The sequence below is a fragment of the Eulemur rufifrons genome, chromosome 7 (assembly GCF_041146395.1).
Source record: "Eulemur rufifrons isolate Redbay chromosome 7, OSU_ERuf_1, whole genome shotgun sequence".
NCBI lineage: Eukaryota > Metazoa > Chordata > Mammalia > Primates > Lemuridae > Eulemur > Eulemur rufifrons.
Window position 1 is genome coordinate 173,131,285 of NC_090989.1, and position 19,891 is coordinate 173,151,175.

Sequence of the window (19,891 nt, forward strand, 5' to 3'; positions counted from 1 at the left end):
AAGTATCTCCATAAGACAAAATTATAAAAACAGTTAAATAGCATTGATATTAGCTCACTTTATGAAATCTAATGGCTCATTCCTCTTACAGTAATCTGAAAGTTTTAGGTAGATCCAGTACGGGAGAAGAGGAGACAATTTTGAAGTTCTCACTTTGTGATTTTTTTTAAAAAAGATATATATCATAGAAAACATGAGTTCAAGAGAAAATTAGAAATAAGAGACAGTAGCTTGACCTGGACATAAAGTGGATATATATTGAGATGACCATGTAATATGCAAATCAGAAACAAAATTGGTTTAATAGCATCTTTGATAAAGCAACATTGTGAAGGAAACTAAAATATTTTACCCCAAAAATATACTTCTTTGACATATTTTGAGATGGCTGTTCAGAGGGCCTGTAGACAGAAGTAGCCCTGCAAAGCTGTCTTTTTGGGGGGAGACTTGCATCTGGAGGGGGAAAAAAGTGAGGTAAACAACAGATGCAAACAGGCTTTCTCCGAAGCTTCCCTTGTCTGGATCTGGGAAAGATTAACTGGGCGTTTGACACTCACCTGTTCTCTCTGAGGGCTGCCACCTGTGAAGGTTCATCTGCCTAACATGACTGCCTTTGCTGGCCAGGTTTCTCCTCTTTTCCCCGTCCCCTGACCTGTTTTGCCACCATAATCTGTTTTGTCACAATCCAAGCGCAATTCCTCCTGTAAGCGGAAAGTGGTATAAAAGAAATCAACCACCTTGCCTTTGAGTTTTTATATTTTGTATGACTCCCAAGCACATGTGTGCACGTAATAAAATTTGTATGCTTTTCCCCCCTCTGTTAATCTATTATCAGTTTGTTTTATAGACTCAACTTATCAAATCTTCAGGGGAAAAATTTAAACTTACCTACAACTGGAAGAATGAACCAGGTTCTACTATGCCAGAGGGTAGTGCCAGATCGTCAAACTCTATTTAGGAGAAGCAACTGAAATGTGAATTTTTAGATATTGTAAGCAGGTTTCAGGACATTTTTATTCTTAGAAAGACTTTTCTTTTTCCCTATGAGCCAGTGGATCCATACAACCTTGAATTAAAGGTGATACATGGGTTTCAAGATATATATATTATTTCTAATGTCTACATTTTCATTCAGGAGACATTAATGCTTAAGAGAAAGGAAAATTGCTTTGTTAGCGTGCAACGAAGTAGGTCAGCTCGAAGAGGGCAGAGAGGAGGGGGAAAGGAGGGGAAACAGGGCTATTTACTATTTAGAAGGAGGCACAAAGTGCTAAAGGCTGTCCCCGCTGCCAGTTGTCCCTTATTTGCATGCCTCCATGAAAAAACAGTGACAAAGTACCGAACTGAAGGACTGTTGGGAAAGGCTTTTTCGCTCAGAGTTAAGCATCATAAATGGTAGTAAATGTGACCAGACTGGCTCTGATTAAGCACCAGCCAAAAGGGAGCTTCAGATTATAGATTTTCAATAAACACTGGCCAACTTTGATTTTTATCTTATGTTACCAGAAGTTTTACAATTTGTTTTTGGTCCCTTTTAACACTATATATTTTTCCTTCCTGCCAACAAATGTACTTCTCTTATTTAATATTGTCAGCTATTCATTGACAGAAATAAGTTCTTTTACCCATGACAAGACTCTTCCCCTACTCCATGCCTGTATAGAGGGCGCTTCCATCAAACAGAAAAAAAAAAAAAAATTTAAACTCTCTTAATCATTTTGTACACTGTGGAAGATTTGTGTCTTGTATTTCTCTGTGTTTTATCAAAATATCATGTTGTCTTACATATAGATGGTGCTGCTTACAAGATTTTACCTCCTGTGCTTGCTTGCCCTGTCCAGTGGATTTATATTTGATGTACTTTGGTCTGGTCCACATCAAGTATGGCAAAATTATGCTTGAGAAATTTTTTACATTGACAGCATAATAGAGTAGATATGACTTTGCCTACATAATCATATATAGTAATTATATTCAAAGTAAAGACTGAGGAAGACTGAATTCTGAAAGTGGGGAAGAGGAGGTAGGAGGCAAGATGGTTGACTAGAGATGTCAGTCACCAGATCATCTCGGAAAGAAGGAAAAGTTTTAGATTAAAAAAAAACAAAAAACATAACCCAGGTGTAATTCTAAGGGAATAGTGCCAGAATGGAGGACAACTGGCACTCCTGTCCTCTTTGTCCCTAGGGGCCCTCCTTGGAAACTTCTTGAGAACAGAGAACTGTGCTTCCAGCCCCCTATAGTTGCTCCCTTCTCCACAGGCCCAAGCCAAGGAAACAGGCACTATATTGCTTTTCCACCCATTGTGTGCCTTTGTCTTGCTCAGGGAACTTCAGCCCTTCAGTTTTCTTGCCACTTGTCCCTACGCAAATGTTTCCCAACACCTGCCCAGACTATAGTGGCCATAGGGAACCAGTGGGTCCTGGGGGAACTGTGTGAACCCAGAGGTTGGACATTCAGGGCAGAGGAGAGTACAGCAAGCCAAGGAGGGCCCCTTGGGACAAAGAGGACCAGAGTGCCAGCTCTCCTCCATTCAGACTCACCTCCTCCCCTCCCTGCCCACAGTTGCTGACACAGCCATGACAGTTCCCATATGAATTGCCATATGTGCCTCAAGGGATGATTGAGCTGGGGATCTCTGGAGTGGCTACTTCCCTCTGTTGGTGCACCCACCATGCTCAGGCTTCCAAAGGGGAGCAGAGTTCATGGCTTTCTTCTTAAAGACCTGCAGCAGACCAAGAAGTGTTTGGACTATGAGTTCCCTGCCCACTAACCCTCCCCAGTGCTGCCTGCCTGGATGTTCCAGTAAAGCAGGGCATTTCCCCAAACCAGAGGGACATTAAGCTTGCATGGGCTCTCCACAGGCAAGTAAGGACCATCATGCTTTTCCCTGACATGGTCAGGGATTGAACTTGGGAGATTAGAGTACAGACTCACAGACAGGATCCTGTACCCCACAAGACTTAATTGTGTTGCTCGCAGACACAGAGGGGAGATTTGTGAACTAATCTTGGGAAGCAAGGGAGCCCATGCCAGCAGAACCACAAGGAGAGTGGTGTGTGGGTCTGAGCCCATGAAAGAGAAAAGATTTCAAAGACCCTCATCTCCCCTTGTTGACAAGACAGAGAATCTGTCCACACACATAGTACACCACTGCTATAATCTGCAAATAACTAGCAAGTGAGAAAACCACAACACTAAGGATAGCTATAACCAAGGTATCCATCCAGAACTTAGACCCTCATCAAAGTACCCACAAGCAAAGCCAAAGGTCTTTACCCAACATATGCTACAGGCACACCCTTAAGTAAGAGTGAGGGGAGGGGGGAAAGTCCCACCAAAACAAAAGAAAATTCAAAAACAAGAAGTGACAGCTGCTCCAGGTGAGAAGGAATCAGTGCAAGAACACTGGAAGTATGAAAAATCAGAGTGAGAGGACCCCCCACAAAGGAGCACACCCACTCTCTAGCAATAGATCCCAACCAAAATGAAAATACTGAAATGACAAAGAATTCCAAATATGGATTTTAAGGAAGCTCAATGAGATCTAAGAGAAAATGGAAAACAAACTCAAAGAAACCAAGAAAATAATTCAGGAAATGAATGAAAAATGTACTAAAGGTGTAGATATATTGAAAACAAACAAATAGAACTTCTGTAAATGAAAACTTAATTTAGGAAAATACAAAACACAGTGGAAAGTTTTAAGAATACACTAGACTAAGCAGAATAAAGAATTTAAGAGCTTGAAGACAATTCTTTTGAAACCAACCAGTTAAAAATAAAGAACAAAGAATTAAGAAAAACAAACAAAGTCTATGAGAAATATGGGATTATGCAAAACAGCCAAATATAAGAACCGTAGGCATCCCTGAGAGTGAAGAAGGAAAAGGCCTAGAAAAACAATATGAGGGAATAATTGAGGAAAACTTCCTTGGTCTTGCTAGAGATTTAGACATATATCAATAGACAAGAAGCCCAATGAACACTTGGGAGATTCACTACAAAAAGGACATCACCAAAGCATGTAGTCATCAGACTGGCCAAAGTGCATGTGAAGGAGGACACCCTATGAGATGCGAGGTGAAAACATTAAGTAACTTACAAAGGAAAACTCATCAGACTAACATCAGACTTCTCAACAGAAACCATAAAAGCCAGAAGGGAATAGGGTTCTATCTTTAGTCTTCTTAAACAGAATAACTGCCAGCCAAGAATTTTGTATCTTGCAAAACTAAGTTTCATAAACAAAGGAGAAATAAAGTCTTTCCCAGACAAGCAAACACTAAAGGAATCTATCACCACTAGACCTGCCATATAAGAAATGCTTAAAAGTACGCTAGACATGAAACAGAACAATGCATACCCACCAGTATAAAAACACCCCAAAGTTAAAATTCATAGGTCTTATAAAACAGTAACACAAGGGAGAGAATAAAGCAACTAGGTAACATTCAAAATGATAATCAGAACAGTATCTCACATATCAGTAACAACATTGAATGTGAATAGTCTTAATGCCACCCTTAAATAATGTAGATTGGCTGAATGGATTTAAAAATAAACACAACCCAAATATATGCTATCTCCAAGAAACCTATTTAACTTGCAAAGATTTTCATAGATGCAAGGTTAAGGGGTGAAAAAAAATGTTCCATGCAAGTGGGAACCAAAAGTAAGAAGGAGTAGCTATTTTCATATCAGATAAAATAGACCTTAAATCAATAATGGTAAAAAAAAAAAAAAAAAGATGGTCATTATATAATGATAAAGGAATCAATTCAACAAGAATATATAACAATCCTCAATATATATGCACCTAATACAGGATTTCCCAGATCCATAAAGCAAATTCTGTTAGATGTAAGCAAAGAAATAAACAGCAACTTCCTAACAGATGAGGACTTCAACACTCCACTGACAGAACTAGACAGATCATCAAGGAAGAACACCAACAAAGAAACACTGAACATAAATGGGACTCTAGAACAAATGGAGCTAACAGAAATTTAAAGAACATTCTACCCAAAAACTTCAGAATTTACATTCTCATCAGCACATGGGACATTTTCCAAGATAGATCATACATTAGGTCACAAAACAAGTCTCAACAAATTTAGAAAAATCAAAATCATGCAATTTGTCTTCCCAGACCACAGTGGAATGAAAACTAGAAATCAATTCTAGGAGTAACTATCAAAAACTACACAAATACATGGGAATTAAACGACCTGCTGCTGAACAATCCTTAGGTTACTGACAAAATCAAGATAGAAATAAAAAAAATTTCCAAATTAAACAATAAAAGTGACACAAGCTTCCAGAATCTATGGGATGCAACAAAAGCAGTGCTAAGGGGGAAATCCATAGCCTTAAATGCTTAAATTAAAAAAGGCAGAAAGATGACAAATTAAAAACCTAATGTTACATCTCAAGGAACTAGAAAAAGAAGAACAAACTAGACCCATAGCTGGCAAAAGGAAAGAAATAATAAAGCTCAGAGCAGAACTAAATGAAACGGAAATTTAAAAAAAAAATACAAAGGATCAATAAAACAAAAAGGTGGTTCTTTGAAAAGATAAACTAAATTGATAGACTGCTAGCTAGATTAATCAGAAATAGAAGAGAAAGGACTCAAATAAGCTCAATCAGAAATGAAAAAGGAAACATTACAACTGATACCACAGAAATACAAAATATCATCTGTGACTACTATAAAAGCCTTTACGCATACAAACCAGAAAACCTAAAGGAAATGATTAAATTCTTAGAAACACGCAATCTCCCAAGCCTGATTCAGGAAGGAATAGAAATCCTGAACAGACCAATAATGAGTAGCATGATTGAAATAGTAATAAAAAATCCAACAACAACAAAAAAGCCCTGGCCCAGATGGATCACAGCCAAATTCTGCCAGACCTACAAAGAAGAACTGGCACCCATTCTACCGAAACTGTTCTGGAACATTGAGAAGGAGGTAGCTGTCCCTCACTCATTCTACTAAGTCAGTATCACCTTGATACCAAAGCCAGGAAAGAACATAACAAAAAAGTAAAACTACAGAAAAAATATTTCTTATGAACATAGATGCAAAAATCCCCCCTCCCCAAATTACTAGCAAACCAAATTCAACACCATCTCAAAAAGGTAATCCACCACAATCCAGTGGGTTTCATCCCAGGGATGCAAGGATGGTTCAGTATATACACAAATCAATAAATGTGATTAACCACATAAGCAGATGTAAAAATAAAGACCATATGATCATCTCAATAGAGACGAAAAAGCATTCAATAAAATCCAACACTCCTTTGTGATAAATACCCTCAACAAACTAGGCATAGAAGGAACATACCTCACAATAATCAAAGCTATATATGACAAACCCACAGCCAACATCATACTGAATGGGGAAAAGTTGAAAACATTCCCACTAAGCACTGCAACAAGACACTTGCCCACTGTCACCACTTCTATGCAACATAATACTGTTTGTTGACTATATAATATTATATTTGTTTTTTGACGATATAATATTATATTTAGAAAACCCTAAAGACTCCTCCAAAATACTCCTAGAATTGATAAATAAATTCAGTAAATTCTCAGTTGCAAAATCAATGTACACAAATTTGTAGCATTTCTATATTCTAATCACAGTCAAGCTGAGAGTCAAATGAAGAATACAATACCATTTGCAACAGCTGCAAAGAAAATAAAATACCTAGGAATATACTTAACCAAGGAGGTGCTGGATGGATACAGAATTTCAATGTGCTCCTGCTTCACTGCAGGGTTTATTCCATTCCATTTTAACAGTAATCCTCTGTGACGTTCACAGATCTCATTTGGCTTCTTTGTGGTTATGAGACTTAAACATCACCTTGGAGACTCATCTTTGGGACATGGGGGAATTAAGGGGTGAGAATCTCAAGAACTACAGTTCTTGTCTAGTGTGAAGACAGCCAACCAGAAAGTATCATGAAACCAACATCGGCTGACATTTTGAAGATTTTGATTGGGAAAATCCCAGGTGGATTTGTGAAGAACTAACAACTCGAAGATGTACAGAAATGCTTGATGCTATGTAAAAATAATTTTTCAATCAGGGCATTAAGGAAGATGTGGAGTTTCTTGATATGTATTGAGTGAATTGAGTCACTGGTTTTATAAAATCTTATTATCAAAAACATGTGCTATAAATACATACACTAAATTCATTGCCAGCTTTCTAGTATCATAATCCTTGATCTCACCCTGAAAATTAGGGCTGTTTTATCAGAGGCCCAACTTGTGATATTTTTTACCCAAATCATATCAAACATATTATTGAATAAAAGGAAACCACAACCCATATCAACTAAACTTTCAACTGTAAAGAAATTTTTTCATTTATTACTACTCTTGATTTTTATTTTGCAACTTTTATTTTGTACTTTCAGTCAATTCATTTTTTTCTTTTGGTAGGCCTTTGAAGAATGGCCCTAGGCTAAGGGATAAACCTTAATGTGGGTGGATAAACTGTGTTTCTATAAAGAATGCCTCAGTCATTCTGAAGAGTGTTTAGGTATTTTGTCCCCTTTGCTGAATAGAAATAGTAAAAGGTCTATGATCTACAAAAACTAACAGCACAAAAGTTCCTCAGGACCCAAAATGTTAAGGGTGGGGACCAAGGGAAAACTTCCCCTTTGCCCTTTGAAGGTTTTTGCAGGACTATTTCTGTCTGCAGGCCTCTCTGAACAGCCATCTCAAAATATGTCAAGGAAGTATATTTTGGGTGAAATATTGATTTCCTTCCTAAGTCTTCCCATTCCATATGTTTTCATATACAAGGAGATTTTGGAGAAGATGCTGCTTGATGAAACCAGACAACATAATTATATTTGCATTATGAGATGTATAAATTAAAATCTCATTTTTCTTAATAGAGATTTCATAGCTAGTCATGGAAGATTAAAGGGGACTTAGTGTGCTTCAAAGAACATGAAAATCTGCAGAGGGACACAGCATCAGCACTCAGGTTGTTGGGGTGAATTGCAAACATAATTGTTTCCTGTTTTTTGCACAGCCTCCATAGTGATTGGGAAATGGTGGTGTGAGATGGAGCCTTGCCTAGAGGGAGAAGAATGTAAGACACTCCCTGACAATTCCGGATGGATGTGCGCTACAGGCAACAAAATTAAGACCACAAGAGTAAGTTCACTAATTTCGTATGTCTTGTGCATGTTATATAAACTGTACCGTTTGTGTTGTACAAACAGCATCCAGAGAAGCTTTGAACAGGAGAGAATGACTCTTCCCTTACAGATAACATTCTTAACTATGCACATCAGTGTCCATCCATGAGCAAGAAGTTAGAGATTGAACTTGACTTTCCCACACTCTCTCTCACTGAGTCATAAATTAAATTGGGTTGCCATAGCCAGTGGAAAGAGGAGTAGTGAGATGATTATTTGGATAGTTCTTCCAACATATATGGTGCTCAGAATGATAATCAAATAAAGGTCTTGCCCAATGCACCCAGATGGTTTGCTGAAAAGGTCTGCATTTATGTACAGCCATTTTCTACAGATTCTTTAAAGGAATTCTTTGATGATCTTTTAGAGAACTAAAAAAGTTTTTGTGAAGTGAATAATCATTCCCTGATTTCTCTGGTTGAATATGGAGTGCTCTTCAAAATATATAACTACCTTTAGGGTGACAGGGTCCAACACATCAGAGTGGGTGCCCTAATGCTGGAGCATGGTGGAAAGGCCCAACTACCAAGATCTTATCCCTAAAGTACTGGATAGTCTGGGATCCCTAAAGGGGAAAGTGGTAGGAAGACACTCAGGATGCTTAAGACAGTAACTATTTACCCACTAATACAAAAGCATGTCAGCACTTGAACAACCAGTATGGTCACATGTATGTGTATCACTTCAATATCAACCTGTGTGGGTGTGTTGTCATTTCTTGGGTATTTTTTAAAGCAAGCTCTACCAGTTACAAATCCCAGTATGTTGAAATTTCATTCTACCAAAAGGGTGACTCCAGTTTAAATATGCATCTCTGATTCTAACCCCTGAATCATGAATCTGAATCTTAATTTGTTCTTTCTTCTCCATATCATCTTTTCAATAAATAAAGCTGAGTCTTGAAGCTTAGTGATGCAGAAAACAAAAATAATGCTTCATAACACTATATTAAGCACTCAGATAAAATAAGTGGGGACATTTCATTTTGGGTGTCAAATTTCATTGCCTGTGTTGACCACACTAACCAGTGAATGGCCACACCTCCCTGTCCTGTGGCCAGCAGGGGTTCCTGGACCACCCTGGCATGTTAATGTGTATCTGCATGTGCCTGAGTAGCTCGGCGTGGATTTTTGCATTTTATTTCAATGAAACACCTACAGAAGAGAGTATTCAGAAATAAGTGTGGTTAATGCTACTTACCCACAGAAACCCTTTTAATTAGCTGATGAAGAGTGGATATCATGTTTACCTTTGGTTATGTTTTACCTGAAAATGATTTTACCAAATAATTTGAAAATCCCCTAGCAAGTTGGTTTAAATTATTCTGAATTATTGCCAGTACAGTTGGAATACAGTCACCTTTGTGTTAAACAAATTGCTGGTATATATTCTGCCAAATATCTATTTTTTATCCCAAATGATAACTGATTACCCTTTATTGAAGGTAAGCCTTTTTCTTATGGTGTCTCCAGACCTGAAACTCAGTAAAGAAAAATTATTCAAGTCAGGATTTAAATATGTGAAATTCCAAGAGCTCCAACTAGGGGACTCTTTGGAAGATAGAATATAAACTCAAACAAAAACAAACAAACAAAAAAACACCCAGAAATTGTTAATGCTACCTTTTTGTGACCTATGTAACTTTCTTTTATTTGGCCTCTGTAGAGTATATTTTAAAACCATCAGGCATGTTGTAAATGCACCCTAGACATTTTCTGGCATCACAGGAGTATTGTGCAGAATCTGATCACAGTAACAGAGGCCAGAGTACACTGTTTGCTACCGCCCCAGGTGGGGTGAGTCCCACCCAGACAGTTGAATGTACAAGAAATATATTATAATCACAGTTGCAGTTAATTTGAGAGCAGAGGATGTACCTGTTCTGATGTGTGCATCTGTCAGATTTTAGTCTGAAAATGTCTGTTCTTGACACACTCATGGCCCAACAATGACCAGATGCGCCAAAGTAAGCCAACCAAGAAAATGAGGTTTATCGAGGAGAGAAAGATAGGATTTTAGGGCAAGAGCAAGATATAGGTTTACAGAGCATGGTACATATGCCACAGATGACTACCCAACCCATTGTCGCAGCAGAGCAAGCAAAAGAAAGGGCAAAGAGAAGGGTTGGTTATAGTCTGTGTCTTGTTTTATAGTGCCAGATTGGGACCTCCCTCGTGGTTCAGAAGTCACCATGGAACCACTTTGATTGGACAGTTGGGAGCTGCATGACCTGAGTCTTAGTTACACATTCAGGTTGTTCTAGGTCGATTTCTGGACTCTGTGCTACCTATGCTGCTTGGCCCATGGGCTAGAGAGTCCTCTGCATTCTTTTGCAGCTGGCGTGCTAAGTTGATGGGCAGATTTGTAGGGTATTCCCTCCTCCCCCAGTCACTAGGGAGATTAGGGTGGGGCAGGACCAAGATGGGGGCCACAGCACCTACTTTCATCTCTAGGAGACCTGGAATCCCTTGCTTTCTACCTAACACATCCATTTCAGGAGAGGAAATCGGAGACTGCTCTATAGCCTTGTGGGCTGAGTATTAGCCAACTGAGAATTCTCAAGTCTGTCTTTAGAGAATTAAAAAGAGGACACTGGGAAAAAAGCTATACTTTTTAAACCTTGAAAGGACTCAAACACTGCTGCTGACATATATTTTTTTCTCCCTCCACCTTCCCAGGAAATTCACAATGAAATAAGCACTTTTAAACACAAAAGTCACCAATTAAGTCTAGATGATACATATAGGAACTATGCATTCTGCATAAATGTCGTGCAAACACCAGTCCTTAGACCATATGCTCTGAAATGGGATTTCTATTGATTTTTCTTGTATGTTCTATGTATTTTTCCCTATCAAAGCACAAATATGCCTATACACTTCAAATATGGACTCTAGCCATTTTACTTTTAAAATAGTTTAATTTACAGATCTACTTTAATTATTATGAGTCACATGTTTTCATTGTTTTGTTCTTATCAGAGGTAAGAAAAATAAAGAGAGGCACCTCTTTTGTTCTCTTTTTTTGTAAGATTAATTCAAAAAGATTGCTCTCAAAAAAAAAAAAAAAAGAGAGAGAGAGAGAAAGCTGAAGAAACACAGCCAGAGTGTTAATGGCAACTAAGAGCTCCCTTCATACTATTATTTAAAAAGTAACTCCAATATAAAGATAATAGCAGGAAAGCTTCCTGGGACTTCATTCTCCTTCCCTTTAAAAGATTTTTCTGAACCTTCCTACTCTGTAGGTTACTTCTGAAATAATCATCCCAAGACAAAATTCTCAGAAGTCCTTGAAATGTAGATAAACAAATGATGCTTCAAAGTGTGATCTAATTTAAAATTTTATGGCGTTCATTTTTTAAGGAGGACAAAGAGTAGAAATTCAGTGTTTCATCTAAACTGCCAGACACCCCAGAACGTGGACTAGCCTGGCTAACAGGCCACAGTCTAAAGGAAAACTTTGGGGACATTGGATCTGCATGACAATATAACCCACAGAAAGGAGAAAAGGCAGGTAGAATTAGGCAAATCCTTTCCTTTCAGGAGATTTGGAAGACTAAATCTTGGGAAGACTCCTGGATGCCACACTATAGAAAGGAAATAGTTACCCTTGGGAGATTTCCCAAGACCCCGCCTAGAGCAGAATAAAGCTGGTAGCACACACCCTCCTGGGGAGAAGCTTAATACATCTGGGTGAGGTTTCATGGCCAAATTTTAACCCCGTCTCTGCTTAATCATTCCTTAAATTGTTTTGTTTGTTGGTAGCTAACAGCAAGACCTAACCACTCTAATTATTGACCAGAGATCTTTTCTTGTGGTTTTAGAGAACTATTAATTAATTTTTTTTCATTAAACTAATATATCAAACGCCTACGTTTGAATGTTGCAGAGGTTATATCTCATGTGTTCAGGAACACATCTATACCTTTTGTATTCAGGAACAATGGCTTAATTTAGAAAGACAGAGTTCCCCTTAGAGGAAATAAGTTACTTGACAATGCTGTAATACTTCCAGCTAAAAACTGAACATCAATTGTTTGAGCACAGGAAGAGAAACACGATGAAAAGAGGAGAAAAACCAAAGTCACGTGAAAAGAAAAATTAACAAGTTAAAATAGCAGAACATAATCTGGTGTAATACCCCAGGAAGTATCAAACAACTCTGGATTTGCTCCATTCCAGTATGTGAATGTCACTCAAACTAGTGAGAAAATCAACAGTTAGTACAAAATGGAAAGTCCAGTTTCATCCCCTAAAAGAGAGAGTTAGCAGACCTCAAATTGCACAACTAACCACAATAGCCATCTTGCCAAATCTGTGTTTTATGTGACTGACCCAACACATATCCACCAGTCATTTGTCCACACTCTCCAGGGTCCCTCCTCCTAATGACAACTCTGGTTTTGCATATCCCCACCCATTCTAATCACCTAGATGTTTGTATGTTACTGAAAGGGCAAAGTACTAGCTTCAACATAATCCAAGTGTTCAAAATTTCACCAGGTCTGAAATGGTCTGAGAGACTGTGACCTTACAATCCTGACCCGCAGTCCATTTTGCATGACATACTTTTTAAAGACAGAATGAGACACAGAGAGAGTAATCTAAAGAAATAATAACAATAACTGTTCAGAAGGATAAAGAATTGGAAAATAAGGAAGAGACATTGGAAGACATGGAAAATACTGAGAAATTTAGAGATTGCAGGAAGGAAGAATAAACAAATAATCCAATTTACTCTATCACAATTGTCCCTGGGTCCAAGAGAACGCAATCATTTCTTTAGCTAATAAATATATTTAAGCCTCTACTATCTAAATGTAGTATATTAAGCTCTTGGGGATGTATGCCATGGTGGACATGACAGAACCCTTGGTCTTCTCTACAGGTCAGGGCTTAAGGTTGGGGAAGAGGGAACACAGGTAAAAGAAAGGCAGTTTCAATTTAGTTTTGTGAATGGCATTTTGTCCCTTTTTTTGGTGAAAAAGAAGACAGTGTAAACAAAAAGTGATAAAGGTCACTGGAATGTAGGAAACCAAGGTTTGGAAGAAGAATTTATTATTTTTAAAATGAGGATAAGAAAATAAACGTGTGAAGATTTCTCATACATTCTACCCCTGGCCCAACTAAATTTTCAATGCAGACTTTTGTTATTGTTCCTGCATAACTCTGAAAACTCTAAATGGACTCAGAACACTCAATTCCTAAAACTATAAACAATTAAGAGATAATTTAAAAAAATGCCTTATTTCCTTGAACTCTAGAGTAGAGGCTTCAACTTTATTAGAATTGTTATTTGTGCTCTTAGTGATTCTCTGTGCATGCATTTTTTTAAAATATCTGATTCTTTGATACCATATTCAAATGGATTAAAATGTATCTACAGTTACGGGAATATACTTGATTGCCCTTGAACACTGTGCCATTGAGTGGACCAGTTTCTCACCTTGCAAAGGTCTCCTTGCTCCTACATAGATGTGGTCTAACCTTGGCAACAACTTTGCCTCATGCCAGCCCTTAACAACAGGCCAACTTAAGGCCATGGAATGACTGACCTACTCAGTTCAAATTCTCATCAGAGGACTACAAATTACAGAATTTGCAAAGCCCACCGTAAAATGAGAATACAGGGCCCTTGTTCTAAAATTATTAATAATTTCAAGATGATGACAGTAGGCCATTAAACCAAGCATGGGGCCTTTTCCAAGACAGAGCCTTTTGCAACCCATGAAGCCAGTCCCCGATAGACATTGCTCCAAGAGTCTGTCTTCTCAGCTGTGACAAGAATTAATTTAATGAATTGATGAAAATATGGTTGCCTGGCAATATACTTTGATCACCATTGGAACAAACTACTGCTCTAAACTTTAACATTTTTGAGTTCAAAATCCTGAAAATCCAAGATGTCCTCATTTTCTGCATAATCACATTTCTTTTGTGCTGTTCTCCCTGAAATGTCTTTCTTTCTTTGGTTTCAGATTCACCCAAGAACCTAACAGAAGCATTTGTGGTAGTAAAGGAAAACCAACTCTGTGGAAAATACATTTTGAGAATTTAAAACATCTTACACATTTACAAGCCAAATGGATTTCTTATTTGCACTTTGACTGGTTACCAGATAATCACAGTGCATTTACTGTGTGTATCAAAATATCCTATAGTGAGAAGACTCGGAGTTTTCGGCAACACCATGGAAAGTGGGTTTTAAAAAAAGGGTTTTCTCAGTGAAATTTTTTGGGATCATGAAGAACGATCAACTCTCTTCTAATTTGAATCTATAGTTACTTTGTACCATTTGAAATATATGTATATATATAATATTTTGAAATATTATATATTCTCTTCAAGAAATGAACAGTGCCACAGTTTGAGATGGCTGATGTACCCCTTTGAGTTTTGGATGTTTAGTCTGTTTTGCTTTGTTTTGTTTGTCACTTCTTTTTCTATCGGCAAGGAAGATATGTGCCCTTTTGAGAATTCAAGATGGCACTGACACTGGAAGGCCAGCTACAGGTGGACTCCTGGAATATGAGGCCTCATAACGATACTGAGTCAAGAGCTTCCTTCTGTTTCTGCTGGATGGCCCAAGGAAGCACATCGTCCTGTTTTATTGCTTTCTACCCTGTGCAATATTAGCATGCAAGCTTGACTTACATAACCATACTTTATATTCAATTGATATATAATAACCGTTCTAACCTCTTCCAGGAAAATATTTTTAGAACTACTAGCTTTTCCACGTACACGAAAATGAGATTCTTGAGGGAGCCGCTCTACCATGCTATTAAGACTCTGACAGAGTTATGTTAGGATATGGATCCCTGTATTAATAAGTCCTGTAAATACAATGTCTTAAGGCTTTGTATAGCTGTCCTAGACTGCAGAAATGTCCTCCAATTAAATCCAAAGTCTGGCATCATTAACTACATAGTGCTGTAGCCACAATCTTATCATGGCGCCTCTTTCTACGTTTGATTTGCTTTTTCCAAGAGTATTCAGATATTCTCTGGTGAGATAGGAAGGCTATGAAAGCAATTAGGTTGCAGAATGATCTATGTGACCAAATGTTGGACAGCCCTATTAAAGCGGTAAATAACTTCTTTCTAAACCTACTTGTCCTCTTTATTTGCCATTTATTTTTACTGAATTATCTTTAACCAAATCCAGAGAACACCCTTCCCAGGGACTCACAGTCAGCTAGAACTTCTTCCACAAGATCTTTGCTTCCATCGTGGCTATTATGTCCAAGCCCAATATTTTGAAGACCAGAAACTCATTACTATAACTGCAGGGCCCTCAGTCAGCAAGATGAAAAGTCAAATCGCATCACTGGGCTTCCAGAGTGGTCACGGGGATGATACGGGGCTCACCCTCCCAAAAAGAAATTTTTCACCATCTTCTCTTTTGAGAGTTAGCTAATGCTTATAAGAAGAAAATATCTACTTAAGTTTTAGTTTCCTTAGAGCTAGCATAATAGCACTTTACATTCCAGTCACTTATCCTAACATGCAAGTGTATCTGTGTTTTTTTCTGTAAAACCTATTCTCTGGAATGCATATTGTTAGGGCGCTTATTAGATCAGTAGCACATTAGGTCCTGTAGTCTGGACTTTTTAATTTAAAACTCAGACAAAATCCAGGGGCTCCTTCATCTCTACTAAGAGAGCCTGAAGTCTGATTCAACGTGTAAACACTCAAACCAGATAAATTGATTCTGCATCTTGAAGGCCTATAAAAGCATCTAGAGATAGAATCCTGACTATGAAATCGAGGCTTCCCAAAAACTTTCACAGATATTTGCCAGAGGGTAGCATAAAATTCACACCAGTAAATCAGAATTTTTTAAATTTATGGTCCAAATCCATATACCAAATAATATAGTAGAAATTGCCTTTCATCTGTAAACTTTGGAGTAAAAACTGAAATCATAAACCCAAAGAATTATCTAGAACAGAACATCCCAAAATGTGGAGGAAAAAACTTCTATAATCAAATATATTTGGGAAAATTTTTTATGTAGAATAAAGTAGAAATCTTTACTGAGGGAATTGTCAGAGCCTTTAATACACCAGAAGACACTGTGTATCTTCCAGAAAGAGTAGAACAAAGAAGATCGTGTAAAAAGCTTCCAAAATCCAGGCATGTTGAGTGATCACTTGGCTAATGGGAGCACGTGCCTTGTGTAATGGGAAGCTATAAGAAATTACTTTTATGTGAGGATATAATCACTGCATTGTCATATCTTCACTTTTTCAAAAGAATCAGAAATTTAGGTGTTTTTTTTTTACATAAAAGTTCCTAACATTCCTAAAGTGAGATGAACTAATTCCATTTTTAAAATGCTGCAAGCGTTAACATTGCCCCATGTTCTCTGAACATGTGGACTTTACTATGAGATTGATGTTCCCTGGGATACTCTTTTAAAAGCACAGATCCTACATGAAAACCCAATGAGAGAAAAGAAAGCTACTCTCTTTCATAAGGCCTCACACATATAGACACTTTTCATAACTCACAATATGTGATGCTCACAGTTTTTCCTATTCTGTAACCCCAGCCTCTAAGTCAATGCAAGAGCTAGTCTGGAGATCCACATCTGTTGGTTAATTTCCCATTGGTCAATTCATGCAATAGCCTCCCTTGGAAAGACCTGGAGAAAGAAACAGAGGGGAAAAAAGACCACATCAGAATCAGACAACCATCCAATAAGCCAGTGCAAATATTTGTAAATGTCGTCAAATTCAATTTGGATTTATCCGAGTCCCTTACACAAATGTGTGAACCATCAAACTGTGTTTAAATATAACTTGCTCCAGTTTGGGGAATTCAGTAGCTACCATCTGCCTATTGAATCTGAACATTTATGGTGTAAAAACTTATATCAAGTATTTCTGGTAATAAAGATCTCGGTGTGGTATGACTAATATTGATTTTGAGCTTGTGCATCCAGTATAATGAATAACATTATAACATAATTAGGGTAAATGCAAAGAGTTTCATACATAGCCCTTCTTTTGGTAAAAGGAGAAATGTGGCTTATTTTATAAGATGAAGATTTTCAAGTAGGGTAAAGCTTATTTGTGGACATTTTGGGTGATTAGATTTATCTACTAATGGACTTGGCAAGCACATTGAGAAGTTTACGGGCTTAGATTTTTTTCTATTATAGAATGATGAAGAATGTTTTCACCAACACACAATTCAACATCTTTTTTTCTATCAAATAGAGTATAACTTTCACAAAGCAATATAGTGGTTTTATAGTGCAGTATATTATGCCACCTTGCCATTGTCATTGATACAGTAAGTTATAGAGGGTATAAAAATTGTTTATGTGACAAGATCCACCACATTCCTCACCTGCATGGGGTACACACTGCTTCCTGGAAGGTTAAGTATCATGTAATAATATGACTCTTTCTTTTAATTAAGATTGACAGCCCCCATTTCAAAAGCTATTAGGGTTTGTTTGACAAAGAACTGTGTCATGTCTGTTTTCATGAGTTGTCTACCTTTCAAATAAAAGATGCAATGTAGTGAATTGTAGGACTCAAGCCATCTTCATCTAGTTTATAAATACAAGAAAACATGAGAAAAGGCACTAAGAAATGCGAGGACTCGGAACTAGTAGCAGCAGGGATAGAATCTAATTTCCTGGTACCTATGGAGATAATAGGAAAGTGATGAAACAGAATCATGTTCACATTTCAAAGTACATTAAAGAGGAGACCATTAATTGCATATACACTCCTACCCCCAATAAGTCCATCATTAAAGATTTAGAGATTTTAAGTTGAAGAGCCTAGGATTTTTTTTTGTCTTTATGAAAGAGCTCAGGGGCATATCATTGAGTGTTATGACATGCTCACATCATTGGAACGTGAGCGGTTCTCATTTATTTATTTAGGTAGTTTCATTTTTGAAAAATATTAGGCTCACATTTATTCTGGTAGCTAGTTGCATTATTTAAAAAATGATAACCCATCACCAAATGTGAAAGCCAGGACCCCAGCCCTGATTAACTATATTTACACACCAGGCAATGTTTATCCAGCCCTGATTCCCATATGCTTAGACAAGCTGCAACCCAAGAGTAGACTCATATGCACATCATGATGAAAATCTGAAGCCAGATTATGCATAAGACAGTGTTTCACAACCATCAGGCCATGGCATGTGATATGCAGCCATACATCACGGAGTAGGTAGGAAGTGGCTTCTTACTATTAACAGTCTGAAAATAAATTTGTAAGGTAATAGGGTCAAGGGTAGTTCTCATACAGGGTGTAAAAGGCACATATGCCTACAGGAGCCAGCCAGGTAACACAAGTCAGTTAAGGGCCACCTGTAGTGCCTCAACATACCATGATGAAGGTGGAGACCCTAACACACTTCAGGACACTGGTAGCCAGAATTAGGTCCCATGTAGCATTAAGGAGCAAATGTGGCCAGATTCTTCTGATTTTTCAGGAATTTCCAGAAAGTCACATATTGATGTATGAGTACGGCAAAAACAAATTCAAAGTTTTTCTTCTGCTCTTACACCATGCAACAATCAACACAGAAGACTTCTGTGACCAAATGGGAAGGGGGATTCCCTCACACACCAAGCAAGCAATCAGTTCTACAGAAGACACCAGCTGGGTGTCCTCTAATTCAACTCAATTTTGACACTCTCTACCTGGCGATGTCATCAGATCCCACAGGGTGATGTCTCAGTCCCACAAGGTTGGCCCCTACTTCCAATGCCAATAGCAAGTCCCAGGTTATTTTACCTGTGCTTCTGACCAGCCAGCTATAAATCAAGGTTTCCAGGATACCCTCCCTGGGTTCAAATAATTTGCTGGAGTGGCCCCTGGATTTTAGGAAAACACTTACCAGTTTATTAGAAAGGATATTACAGAAGATTCAAAGGAAGTGATGCATAGAGCAAGGTATGGGAAGGGACATGGAGATTCCATGCCCTCCCAGGTGCACCAACTTCCAGGAACCTGTACTTGTTCAGCTATCCGGGAGCTCTCCGAACCCTGTCCTTTTTGGGTGTTTACGGAGACTTCATTATATACGCATAATTGATTAAACCATTGGCCATTGGTGATCAACTTCCTTTTCAGCCTCTCTCCCCTCCCAGGATGTTGGGAGTATGAAGTTGGAAGTCCCAACCCTCTAATCCTGCCTTGGTCTTTCCAGTGAACATCCCCATCCTGAAGCTACCTAGGGGCCCCCAGCCATCAGTCGACTCACGGCATATAAAAAGACATCACTTTGGAGGTTCTATGAATTTCAGGAGTTATGTGGCAGGAAATTGGGTTGAAGATCAAAACATATTTCACAATATCACAATATGAAGTGTCCAAATTTCACACATTCATAACCCATTGAAATTTTGTTAAAAAGATTCTATTCTGTGTGTGAGACACTAGTTTGCAAATCTGACCTAAAATTACATTGTTCTCCTGCATTTGCATTCTCATGTGCAACCTCTGATGGTAGAAAAAGTGACAGAGGCTAAGCTAGTTTGTGAGCACTAACCTGCAGCCCATCTTCCCTATGCCACTGAGGGTGTTATGGGCACAACAAGGGACCTCAGTTGTCCTCTATCAGGTATGTCAAGTTCACAAAAAGGGGCCAATCACTCTACAAGGATGGAGTAAAT

The 19,891-nt window shown here is 38.1% G+C and overlaps 1 protein-coding gene across 1 annotated transcript in view; it reads left to right on the top strand.

The window, feature by feature from the left end:
* TAFA1 (TAFA chemokine like family member 1) overlaps positions 1 to 15,344 on the top strand; it is a 490,144-nt gene extending 474,800 nt beyond the window's left edge. Inside the window, exons 4-5 of the mRNA XM_069473783.1 lie at positions 8,069 to 8,193; positions 14,215 to 15,344. Of these exons, the coding sequence (XP_069329884.1) occupies positions 8,069 to 8,193; positions 14,215 to 14,232 (143 nt within the window). The 3' untranslated portion in view covers positions 14,233 to 15,344. The remainder of the gene's footprint in view (positions 1 to 8,068; positions 8,194 to 14,214) is intronic.
* The last annotated feature ends 4,547 nt before the right edge of the window (positions 15,345 to 19,891 follow it).